The sequence below is a fragment of the Chiloscyllium plagiosum genome, unplaced genomic scaffold (genome assembly GCF_037043375.1).
Source record: "Chiloscyllium plagiosum isolate Xiang-an unplaced genomic scaffold, Cpla_swu_hap1 HiC_scaffold_17, whole genome shotgun sequence".
Classification (NCBI taxonomy): domain Eukaryota; kingdom Metazoa; phylum Chordata; class Chondrichthyes; order Orectolobiformes; family Hemiscylliidae; genus Chiloscyllium; species Chiloscyllium plagiosum.
Window position 1 is genome coordinate 55,509,271 of NW_028270155.1, and position 12,858 is coordinate 55,522,128.

General features: G+C 38.7%; 1 protein-coding gene across 2 annotated transcripts in view; it reads left to right on the forward strand.

Annotated features, from left to right (window-relative positions):
- The window catches only part of carmil2 (capping protein regulator and myosin 1 linker 2), a 184,118-nt gene that overhangs the window by 1,524 nt on the left and 169,736 nt on the right, over positions 1-12,858 (forward strand). For both annotated transcript variants that reach the window (XR_015759967.1, XM_043707061.2), the window contains exon 2: positions 6,951-7,042. Coding sequence is in view for 1 of the 2 variants with exons in the window: in XM_043707061.2 (XP_043562996.2) it covers positions 6,951-7,042 (92 nt within the window). In the remaining variant the exon portion in view is untranslated. The remainder of the gene's footprint in view (positions 1-6,950; positions 7,043-12,858) is intronic.

Consider the following 12,858-nt stretch of genomic DNA (forward strand, 5'->3'; position numbering starts at 1 on the left):
TTCCAGCATTTCAGCAGATGCTTGTGAGAGACTCCAATTAAAAGATATTGTGCCTTTGCTGAATAAGCTCACCTGAGTTTCCACATTCTCTGCATCTGAAATGAAAAAAGACAAGTGCAGCTTTGGCATGAAAGGAAAGAAGAGAAAATTGAGGAAGTAGGAGGTAACACTATCTGCAGCTTGTCATGTAGTGTGTGATAAAAACAAGTGGGAGAAAAAAGATAACCATAGGGATGAAGAAATCTTGTGTGATATTTCTAACAGTATTACGTTCCATGATGGAAAACATTATTTCTTTGAAGGTCAAGAGGATAAGCAAGCAGCCTCTTACTCTTAGTGCCAGTCTGTTGAAGTTGTCCTCAAAGAAATGAGGGAGAGCATTCAGAAAAACATTGTGAGGTGCCTTGTGAATGCAACTGGTATACTCTAACAGCCGACATATAAGATATGAGTTCTTGATAAGTTTATAATAGTGGTGAATGTGTGAATAGGAGAAGGAGGTGTGGTGGTGTGCAGCAGTGATTTGGAGGGAACATTGAGTGCTATTAGTCTGTGATTAATTTAAGTGAAACTGATGTGAACAGAAAAACAGCAGCAGTTCATACCTTAAAGATCAGAGATATGAATTTCATGCTGCATTGCAGCCATGACTTAGATGCCAGGCTCCTCACATTCAGGTACTCTGCAATCCTTTCCAATGATTTAAAATTCCCTCCACAAGCACTAGGCTTTATTTCAGTGGTACAGAATTGAAAAGTGGTGAAGTCACTAAAAGCATGAATGGTTTTTATAGAGTGAATACAGATTGAATATTCTGTCTTGTGGGGAAGCACATCACCTCAGGCCATTAATAGAAGATGGTCAGCAAGAAAGCCAATAAATGAATTCAGAAGAATCTTCACCACCAGCTGTAAGGGTAAGAATGGGGAACTCTCTACTTCAGGGAGTAGTTGAAATAAATAGTATAGATGTATTAATGGGAAACTGGTCATGCAGATAAGGGAGAAGGAAATAGAGGGATTATAATATTAAATTTAGGTAAGAAAAGATGGGAGCAGCCTAAAGAAAATAAACGTTGCCATGGAATTGTTCAGCCAAATAGTATGTTTCTATGCTATAGGTGCTGTGTAATCATAAAAAACAGAATCAATAATTACATTAAAAACTGCATTGATTGATAGCAGACAATATAAATCAGGATTGCCTTTTAGGAATGTCACAGCACAGCAATTTGTGTAGATTTGTGGCTTTCATTGAACAATCCACTTTGTAGTCTAATATATTAAAATGAGAAAAACAATGGTAGCAATACTCGACAATGATGTTGGCTGCATAGTGGCATAGAGTGATTGGAAGTGGATTTATACAGAACAGAATCAAAGTAAGGTACACCTCCAGCGAGTTCAGACAATATGTAATTTAGAATAAATGGGTGTAGGAAGATGAAAGAAGCTTCCTAGAAGCAGGTGGAAAAATTTAAATCTTTAATAACTACTATCAATGCACATTACTGCTTCAAAGCAGAACACTTAAAAAAATTAAATAAGCTTCATATAAAGCTAGAAACTTTTTAAAAATCACATAGTTACGTGGAAGAGATTTCCATCAAAAAGTGGAGCTGGATTCACAGAATGGTTAGACCACACTTGGAATGTTGTGTTCAGTTTTGGTCACCTTTTAAAGGAAGGATGTGGAAGGTTTAGAAAGGGTGCAGGGGAGATTTACCAGGCTGCTGCATGGACTAGAGGGCAGGTCTTACGAAGAAAGGTTGAGGGAGCTAGGGCTTTTCTCATTGGAGCAAAGAAGGGTGAGAAGTGACTTAAGAGGGATGTACAAGATGATGAGAGGCATAGATAGAGTGGATAGCCAGAGACTTTTCCCTAGGATGGAAATGGCTGACACAAGGGGGCTGTAATTTTAATGTGATTGGAGGAAGATTTAGGGGAGCTGTCAGAGGTAAGTCCTTTATACAGAGTGGTGGGTAGGTGGAATGCACTACCAGCAGTGGTAGTATTGTCAGATACATTAGGGCCATTTAAGTGACATGGATGATAGTAAAATGTAGGGTATGTAGGTTAGTTTGATCTTAGAGTAGGATAAAAGGTTGGCACAGCATTGAGGGCCAACGGGCCTGTACTGTTCTATGTTCTACGTTACAGCACAAAGGAGGCTTTTTAGCTCATCATGTCACTTCAGGTTTCTGCATGTGCATTTCTGTCAGTGCATTCTGTCAATCACCTCACACTTAGCTACATCTTGTACATCTTCAATTTTCAATCCTCTGACACCACCTGTGCATTTCAGGAGGATTGAAAGATTATGACCAGGCCCACAAATTCCACCCTTTAATACCTGATCAATTGAAAACCCCTTATTGTGCAGTTGCAGTAGCTCTTGCATATCAATCCCACCAGTTTTTATGGTGACTTTGGGACTGAGAGGGGCTTCCCTCTGCCTATACCGTACGGACAGTTATGGTGAAAAATCAATTTTAAAAATAAAAATTTATCTTTAAAGAATAATATTGCAAAAATATCAGCCAAACCAGACTATAGCACATCATTAAACTAAAATATCAAAGAGCACAGTAGATAGAACATAGAACATAGAAGAATACAGCGCAGTACAGGCCCTTCGGCCCTCGATGTTGCGCCGATCCAAGCCCACCTAACCTACACTAGCCCACTATCCTCCATATGCCTATCCAATGCCCGCTTAAATGCCCATAATGAGGGAGAGTCCACCACTGCTACTGGCAGGGCATTCCATGAACTCACGACTCGCTGAGTAAAGAACCTACCCCTAACATCTGTCCTATACCTACCCCCCCTTAATTTAAAGCTATGCCCCCTTGTAATAGCTGACTCCATATGTGGAAAAAGATTCTCACTGTCGACCCTATCTAAACCCCTAATCATCTTGTACACCTCTATCAAGTCACCCCTAAACCTTCTTTTCTCCAAAGAAAACAACCCCAAGTGCCTCAGCCTTTCCTCATACGATCTTTCTACCGTACCAGGCAACATCCTGGTAAACCTCCTCTGCACCCGTTCCAGTGCCTCCACATCCTTCCTATAGTATGGCGACCAAAACTGCACACAATACTCCAGATGCGGCCGCACCAGAGTCTTATACAACTGCAACATGATCTCAGTACTCCGGAATTCAATTCCTCTACCAATAAAAGCCAGTACGCCATATGCCTTCTTCTATTTACCTGGGTGGCAACTTTCAAAGATCTGAGGACATGGACACCAAGATCCATCTGCTCATCCACACTACCAAGTATCCGACCATTAGCCCAGTAGCCCATCTTTTTATTACTCTTACCAAAGTGAATCACCTCACACTTAGCTACATTGAACTCCATTTGCCACCTTTCTGCCCAGTTCTGCAGCTTATCTATATCCCGCTGTAACCTGCCACATCCTTCCTCACTGTCTACAACTCCTCCGACTTTCGTATCATCCGCAAACTTGCTCACCCAAACTTCTAACCCCTCCTCCAGGTCATTTATAAAAATGACAAACAGCAATGGTCCCAAAACAGATCCTTGCGGAACACCGCTAGTGACGGCACTCCAAGATGAACCTTTGCCATCAACTACTACCCTCTGTCTTCTTCCAGCCAGCCAACTCCTAATCCAAACCTCCAACTCACCCTCAATGCCATACCTCCGTATTTTTTGCAGTAGTCTACCATGGGGAACCTTATCAAATGCCTTACTAAAATCCATATACACCACATCTACCGCTTTCCCCTCGTCCACCTCCTTAGTCACCATCTCAAAGAATTCAATAAGGTTTGTGAGGCACAACCTGCCCTTCACAAAACCATGCTGACTATCCTTGATCACATTATTCCTATCCAGATGTTCATAAATCCTATCCCTTACAATTCTCTCTAAGACTTTGCCCACAACAGAAGTGAGACTCACCGGCCTATAGTTACTAGGGTTATCCCTACTCCCCTTCTTGAACAAGGGAACCACATTTGCTAGCCTCCAATCTTCTGGCACTACTCCTGTAGACAACGAGGATATAAAAATCAAGGCCAATGGCTCTGCAATCTCCTCCCTTGCTTCCCAGAGAATCCTAGGATAAATGCCATCAGGCCCAGGGGACTTATCAATTTTCACCCTTTCCAGAATTTCCAACACCTCTTCTCTACATACCTCAAAGCCATCCATTCTACTTAATTGTGACTCAGTACTCACATTGACAACAATGTCCTGTTCCTGATTGAATACTGACGAAAAGTATTCATTCAGTGTCTCCCCAATCTCTCCAGCCTCCACACGCAACTTCCCACTACTGTCCTTGACTGGGCCTATTCCTACCCTAGTCATTCTTTTATTCCTGACATACCTATAGAAAGCCTTAGGGTTTTCCCTAATCCTACCAACTAAGGACCTTTCATGTCCCCTCCTTGCTGAATGTTGAACTAGTACATTAAGAACAAATTTGAAATTCTGGTAGCATGCAGGAAGTGGATGGTTTACAGCAATGTAGACAATGTTGACAATACAGTCTTAGTAAGGGCGGTACGGTGGCACAGTGGTTAGCACTGCTGCCTCACAGCGCCAGAGACTCGGATTCAATTCCTGCCTCAGGTGACTGACTGTGTGGAGTTTGCACATTCTCCCCGTGTCTGCATGGATTTCCTCCGGGTGCTCCGGTTTCCTCCCACAGTCCAAAGATGTGCAGGTCAGGTGAATTGGCCATGCTAAATTGCCTGTAGTGTTAGGTGAAGGGGTAAATATAGGGGTATGGGTGGGTTGCGCTTCGGCGGGTCGGTGTGGACTTGCTCGGCCGAAGGGCCTGTTTCCACACTGTAAGTAATCTAATCTAATCTAACAATGCACAAGGCTGCCTCTAGCAGCTTTCTTATAGGAAAACCACAACGTATGCTGCTACATGTCATTCTGCTATAACACGCGTTTTCTTAAAGCAAATTCTCTGTAACGCGATTGACACAGTTTCTAAGGCATGACGTTTTAAAGCAGGTTAGTTATTCCGGCTCCATTAGTTTAAATGGTGCTGCTATTACAAGATTTTAAAATACTATTAGAAAAGTGCTTGGTGCCAACAATTCATAGACATTTTATATTCACTAAACATTGGCCAGGAATAAGAACTTAAGTGCGTTTCTTTATTGTTTTAACCAAAGAGTTTTGAAATTAATTACAGCATCGTAGCCAAGGTCTGATAGTTCGCCAGTCTTTCCTCATTCATACAACTCAGTGATGCTTATCTCTTGTCCTGCTGAGACAAATATTTTATTACCTTTTCAAAAATCCAACATTGCTGTACAACAGCAAACCCAAATTTTTGGTCACCTTCCCTGACATTGATGGGGACAGTGTCTCAAAGCAGCTCTATGTATTTTAATGGAGCCCATAACTTTGGACATTAACCTAGATCTGTCTGTCACACTCATCTAATATATAGTGTATTAGGGAATACCCAGCCACCAGCATGTTGTGTACTTGACTTCTTAGATGGAGCTCATCTGATTTAATTTAGTTCTAAAAGTGAATTTGCTCCTGCTACGCAGAAAGAATAGAACATACACCTGTAGGGTTTCTCCAGCATTTTTTGTTTTATACCATTTCCAGAGTTTCACCTCAAGCCATAGAGAACTATCATCAATTTGTGAGATTATTAGCAAAAACTATAGTTCAAAGAGATTAACTCAGTGTGTGTACAATATACAAGCTGCACTGCACGGAATTCAGTTGAATTTAGCCCTTCATTCCTGATGAAGGGCTTATGCCCAAAATGTCAATTCTCCTGCTGTTTGGATGCTGCCTGACCTGCTGTGTTTTTCCAGCACCACACTCTCGACTCCGATCTCCAGCATCTGCAGTCCTCACTTTCTACTAGTTGATTTTAACCTTACTGCAAAGCCTCTTTCAAGAATGCCTATCTTTAAGAGGTTGTCCTCCTCTCTCGACAAGGATCTCTCACTGCACCCCAAGGTCATCACTCATTCCTGATGAGAAGCTTATGCCCGAAAAGTCGATTCTCCTGCTCCTCAGATGCTGCCTGACTTGCTGTGCTTTTCCAGCACCACACTCTTGACTGCATGAAATTCATCAAAGATCCTCAGACAGCACCTTCCAACCCATGACTATTTCCATCTAGAATGATAAGGGCAGCAGAAACATGAAAACACCTATAAATTCCCCTCCAAGCTACTCACAATCTTGACTTGGAAAACATTTCGCTGTTCATTCACTGTCACTGAGTCAAAATCCTGGAATTCCCTCCCTAATAGCATTGTGGGTCAACCCACAGCATATGCACTACAGCGGTTTGAGAAGGCAGCTCACCAACACTTTCTCAAGGGGAACTAGGGAAGGGCAATAATCTTGGCCAGCCATCAATGCTCACATCCCACGAAATAATTTAAATCAAAGCTTCACCTGAGGCAACTGTCGCAGGACTGCAGATTAGTGATTGGCTAAACATTAGACCTAAATAAACCCAGTTGGTTAATGCCCTTGCACCTTCGGAGGCTGAAAGGTCATTTCACAATTTTTTTTATTTTCAAAATGTAACTTACAGTTCGTAGTAGCTTTCAAGAGATTAACAGTACTGATAAGTCTCAGTGTTCCATCGACATTACTTAATAAAAGAGGCAAGCCATTTCTGACAGTGTTAAATAACATGAATCAGCCAAACTTGATTTTTTGAGTGAATAAAAATGAACTGTACAGAAATGGGCCTATTGGTCCTTATCTTTGTTAATGCTTCAGAATAGGTAGAAGGAGTGGTACATACCCTGTGAAGATGTAGGTGTGACGGCTGAATTATCACATTCTCCTTCTGAACTAACAAATCACAAAATTGTATGTATAAAATGTAATATATTGTTTAAAGTTGTTCATAGTATTGGCAAATCTGATCTTACATCAATGTGTCAAAGAGTTTTTTTTTTGCTTACAGAACACATAACTAGAATTTTGCAGCCAAAGAAAATAGAATTTATGAAGAAAGTGAAATTAACAACAAAGTGCAAATCTGAAGAGAAAATATTGGTATGTTCATCAATGAGCGGGTTGTTCTGAAAAATTATGCATATCTATAATTGGAATAATGACATTCAAAATTATTTGTTACCTTTCCCATAACATTAAGAAAGTATTAGTTGCACAAAATTGAATAAGAATGTCACAGGTTTGTATTGTCTTATACTGCACTCCATTAACCAATCTCCAGGATAACAACAGAGGGACTGCAGCTGATTTCATTGTCACTTGGTATGGAATGGTTAAATAAGAATGTGGTTCAGCTTTGGAACCCTTTCAAGTTGAATAACTTATTATTGTCTAGTTTCAATTATATTGGATTGTTCTAATGTTCTATAGCCTTCTGAGAATATTTACTATTTAAAACCTTATACAAGAAAGCAGATGTAACCTTTGCTGATAAATGAACCATAGTAAATGAACCATAAAAAGCATGAAGATCATAAATTCATTTCCAGTACCTATTAAGTTTAGTGATCTCAGTCATGACTGTTTAAGCAATAATACAATTTGGCCTCAGTACCTTAGGTGAGGGAATAGTAGAGATGCTTACCATCTGATTAAAAACTGTTTTGCCTAAAGTATGCACTGGTGGACAACTCTCAAGTCTCACATGACAGCAAATATACGGAAAATGACTGGTACCTAAGACAGAAACCCAAACAAATAATTATTAATTAATTCTAAGGAAGAGGAGGAGGAGATGATGGTGGTGTAGCAGGAAAGAAATTGGCAAGGGAACATTAATATGAAATATTATTGTTCTTTTTCATTTTTTAAAACAAAAAGCACTATGCATCTGGAAAATGATTAAGGACTAGAAACACAAGCTGTTAAGTGACATGTACTGAAGTACACTGCGGTGAGATATGTGACATGGGTCTGTGCAAATGTTGAGAGCTCTTGGCGGTGCAAATAACATATATTGAGGTTTAATTGTTCATGATAGCTTATACCTTTAATCTTTGTAAGGCTTTGGTTTTAACCAGTCTGAACATGTGGTTGAGGCGAGGTGATGTGCACTCTGAGCAAAAGGAAAGCCTTATAGAAGTTGGCAAGTGGAGGATTAGAAACAAATACAAATGAAGTTCACTGAAAAATAAACAAATGAATCACCAGTATCTTCTCAGCCACCACTTTTTGATGGTAATTTACGCAGAGAGCTTTTGGCAAAAGCTGAGAATTGTAAGGAATGCTAGGAGGAAGTTTATTTTTAGTGAAATGACTTGGAAAATATTGTGTGTATTTTCATCTTCCTCCCTTTTCCTACATCTTGTAATAAAATTTAGTGACTTCTATCTGCAAGAAGTTCAAACTTCTAAAGTGTCATGAAGCAGTCTGACACTTACTTGACAGATTGAAATGCAGACATTCAAACAGTCTACTGGGTGAAGCTGCCAACACCCTCACTGTTTCATGTGGTTTGGACTCTTCTCTGGGTCTGAATATCTATCTTCTATCTCCAGAGCACTCATATTATTTGGAAACCGAATACACCTTGATATTTATAATATCCTCAATCTCATTAAAGAATATTTTCAGAGACTACAGGAGTAAGGAAAACATTTAAAGAAATACCTTGCCACAAAGCTGTAAGGAAAAGCAAGATCATGTGACAATATCAGTTCCTATGACTTATAATTATTTATTAGCATGTCACAATCAGACCTAACCCCTTACTTTGCATCTCCCTTATTTGATTCTACCTATAGTGTTACAATATTGAATCTGGAGATCTTTATCTGCAAAACCCATGCATGCAGATATAAACAATGCTTGCAACTGCACATAAATTTCAGTAGCAACTCAATGTTACAGCACAAGTAGCCTGATAGGCAATTACCCAAACAATATTTCTGAATCTTCTGGTTCATAGCTTCTAATTATTTTTGCAGTAATCTGATTGGTTACAATCAGGTTTCTTCGTATTCCTTTGGACAACTCTTCCCAGGCCATTATTAAAAAATGTTGAGTGAGTTGAGTCTGAAGCAATACCGCATATGGATATGAGGAATGTAACTTGTTGTCAGAGACATTTTAAAGTATTCATTAAGGGCCCCTGTAATTAATATTTAGATGCATATTTTTTAACTTCACAAACATCTTAAGAATGCTTTCTGAAACAAATTTAAACTGAAAGAGCATTCATAGTTTATTGACAGCATTGATGGGTATTAATTTGAAGGATCCCATACCGCTAATGTTTTAGTAAATTAAATGGATCACCTCAGACAATAATACTATTTAAATGACTGGATTAGAATAGCATTATGAATGTCAATGTTTAGTGGCAAATCACTGAAAACACTATTTTGAATCAAGCAGTTAGCTTCTTAAATGCACGCAAAGTGCCAGTTTTGGATCAGTGGTTGTGCTCTTGTTTCGGAGGCAGAAAGTTGTGGTTGCAAAGCCTGCATGAGACTTGAACACATACTCCAGGCTGACACTCGACTGCAGCATTGAAGGACTGCCATACTGAAAAGTGTTGTCTTTCAAATGAAATATTAAATTTAGGCAAAGGCAAAATACTGCAGATATTGGAAATTAAAAATAAAAACAATGTGCTAAAATATTCAGTAGATTTGGCAAGCAACAATTGAGAAAGTAACAAAGCTAGTGAAGTTTGTCACAAATTTCAAAACCTTGACGGCAGGACAAATTAGGGGTCTGATCTTGCCATCGCAGTGAGCCAGACCTGGGGACTTACTTTCCTGGAGGCAGCCTCTTAGTTGACCACCTTCTAGCTCACAACCTAAACAAGAAGAATGACCGGGCTCCTGATGTTGCTGGCATCTCTGAAACCTCAGCAACCTCACCAATAGGAATAGATGCTTTCAGGAAGCTTGGAGATCAAGAGGGCTTCTCAACAGCAAATTAAAAAGGAAATCTGAAGAGCCATGCAGGCACTTTAATTCATTCTAAAGGGGCAAAATTGAAGAACTGGGGATGTTAAAATTGCATGACATGTTGATTAATCCACATTTGCAGTGGTGTGCACATTTATGGTCCCAACTTCCAAAAAAAATACAAAGGTGTTGGATGAGGTGCAAAAATATTTACAAAGCTATTACCAGGATTTAAATGTTATTATTATCAAGAAAGACTAATCAGGGTGAAACTCTTTCCACTTAAGAAAGAAAAAACTGTGAGATGACTTAATACAGTTTTTTTAAAAACCACTGAAGGATATAATAGTGAAAATTTCAATATTTCTACTTGAAGGGCATTTAAAACTAAACAATTCCAACAAGAAATTCAAGAGAAACTCCTTTGCTCATTGTAGTTAGAATGTAGAACATACTATCATAAAATTAAAACCAATAATCTTAATTTATTTTGCAGTAAATTAGACAAGGACATGAAGGATAGTCACCATATCAACTTAGGCATAAACGTATTCATGCAATAATGCGCAGTTGTTAAAACAAATGTGTAATAAATGTAGTCAGTTGTGGGCTAGTATTCATTGTACTTTTATAATGTGAAAAGAAAGCTGGGAAGATCAAATATGCAATCATAAATTGACTTGCACAACACTGGACGCCCTAAAGCAATTTCACAGCTATTGAAATACTTTGAGTTGTTGTCACTGTTGTGGTCTGATAAAATATAGCAATAAATATGTACACCCCACATCCAAAGAACTGCAGATGCTGGAAATCATACAAAAAGAGACATTGCTGGAAAAACTTAGAAGGTCTAGCAGCTTTTGTAGAGAGAAAGCAGAGTTAACATTGTGTTAAGTGTCTCTTCTTGCTGTACAAAGCAAGATTCCATGAAGGACAATGAGATAAATGACTACTTAATCTATTGGTAATAACGTTAATGAAGAGGTTAAGATTTAATTCAAGGTACAGAAATGACCAACATCTCATAGGTTACCTTTTTTAAAAATCAACTATGAAGCAAATATACTGTTTCAAGATTAACTTTTTTTAGTATAAAATGCAAAATGTTTAACAATGGAGGGAGCAAGCTACAATTCTTTTGGGATATGTACAGAGTTTTCCATTCATTCACTATGGTTTGGATTTGCTTTTCGTGTGTGTTTCCTTTTTAACTACAGCAATACCTTCTTGATATCCAAGGGTAGAGGAATGACTTGAACCCTAAGCAAAAGCACATGCAGTTAGTGTTACAGTCTCCAATTGGTTGCAAGTTTGACAAGAATACCAGTAAAGAACCATTTATTTTTTTATTTCCCTAATTCTCTTCATGTAAAGAAAATAGTCTCAGAAAATACATCTAAAGGTGAGAAAAGAGCACACTCAGGAAAATGTTTAAAAGTGAGTAGTGTGAAAACTCTTTAAACTACAAAAAAGATACCCTGAGGAATGTGTGGATGTTCAAGTTAGTAGGGCACTGCACCATGGCAACGTTTACCCTTGGGTTCTTGCAGAGTTGGCTGAAGAGTTTTGTGAATCTCATCACTAATGCTTTCAAGTGCTCATGTCCTGGAGGTTCAGCATCAAAGTGATGCTTTATTTAAAAAAAAGACAATGAGACCTGTCAAATATACAGATCTTTAATCATTACTCAGTTTTTGGAAGTTGCTTAGGACTACAATGAGGGATGGCTTGAGAGATGGGACTTAATTCGAGATAGCCAGCATAGTTCTTTTAAGAACAGTTTAAATAGCATACTAGATTTAGGTTATGGATCCAATGGAAGATACAGTCAGTTCTGCTATAACGTGCATTTCTTCAACATGAATTGGCTATCAAGCAATTGAAGAATTTAGACCATTATTTTTAGAAGGTGAACTTTCCTTCCCTGTACTGGCTATAGCCAGATTCTGGTCCCATTAGCTTAAATGGTGCTACTATTACATGATTGTCTTATAACACAGGAATGGAACTATCGCATTATATTAGAACAGACTGTACTGTACACAAATTTGTAAATGAAAAGACCCTGTCTCATACAACTGCATAAGGTTTGAGTCCATAGATCGAAGTCAAAATTGGATGATTGTCAGACAGCAACAACTTGTGATGCATGTTTCAGGATGGCAATCAATATTGGTGATGTTTCATAGACTTTGGTGTTTAGATTATTGGCTACATTTTTGAGATCAATGGTTTGGATAATGGAATAAGATTAGAATGCCTGACCTGCTGTGCTTTTCCAGCACCACTCTAATCTAGACTCTGGTTTCCAGCATCTGCAGTCCTTGTTTTTACCTAATGGAATAAGATCTACAGCGTACAAGTTTGCAAGTGATAAATGTCATGATCATAGCTGATTTTGTGTAGACTTAAGTATTAGATATTATGCAGTACCCATATCCCATGAATGTATCATAAAAATCTGATGATACTGTAAGGTACACTTTATAGTACATGTGGCATTACATGACCTAGTGCTGGAAAATTAGACAGCACATATTCTGAAGTTAGTCAGCAGTTCAGATGAAATGTTGTGAAACCTGCAGTTTAATAAATGGCATCAAATGTTATTCCTTTAGCGTAAGATAAAACATTATACAGGAGACCTCTCAGCCCATCGAATCTGTGCTGGGTCTCTCAAGAGAATTTAGCAAGTACCCTTCTCTAACTTTTCCCTGGAAATTGTCTGGGCAGTGTTCAGAGGAAGTTCAAGCGGTGAACAAAATAAGAAAATGATTAGCCAGGATTCTACTAAAGTCACTGTCATTAGATCTGTCATTGGTGAGACAGATCTAAGCCATGTGTTTACTATGCGTAAGTTTCTCCTAACCTCTGTTTTAAATTATTGGATGGAAGGCTGATAAGTTAATTCCAAAGGTAAGTTATCTTCCGTGCGTCTACTGCAAAGAGCAAATCAAGAATTGACAGAAACATTTA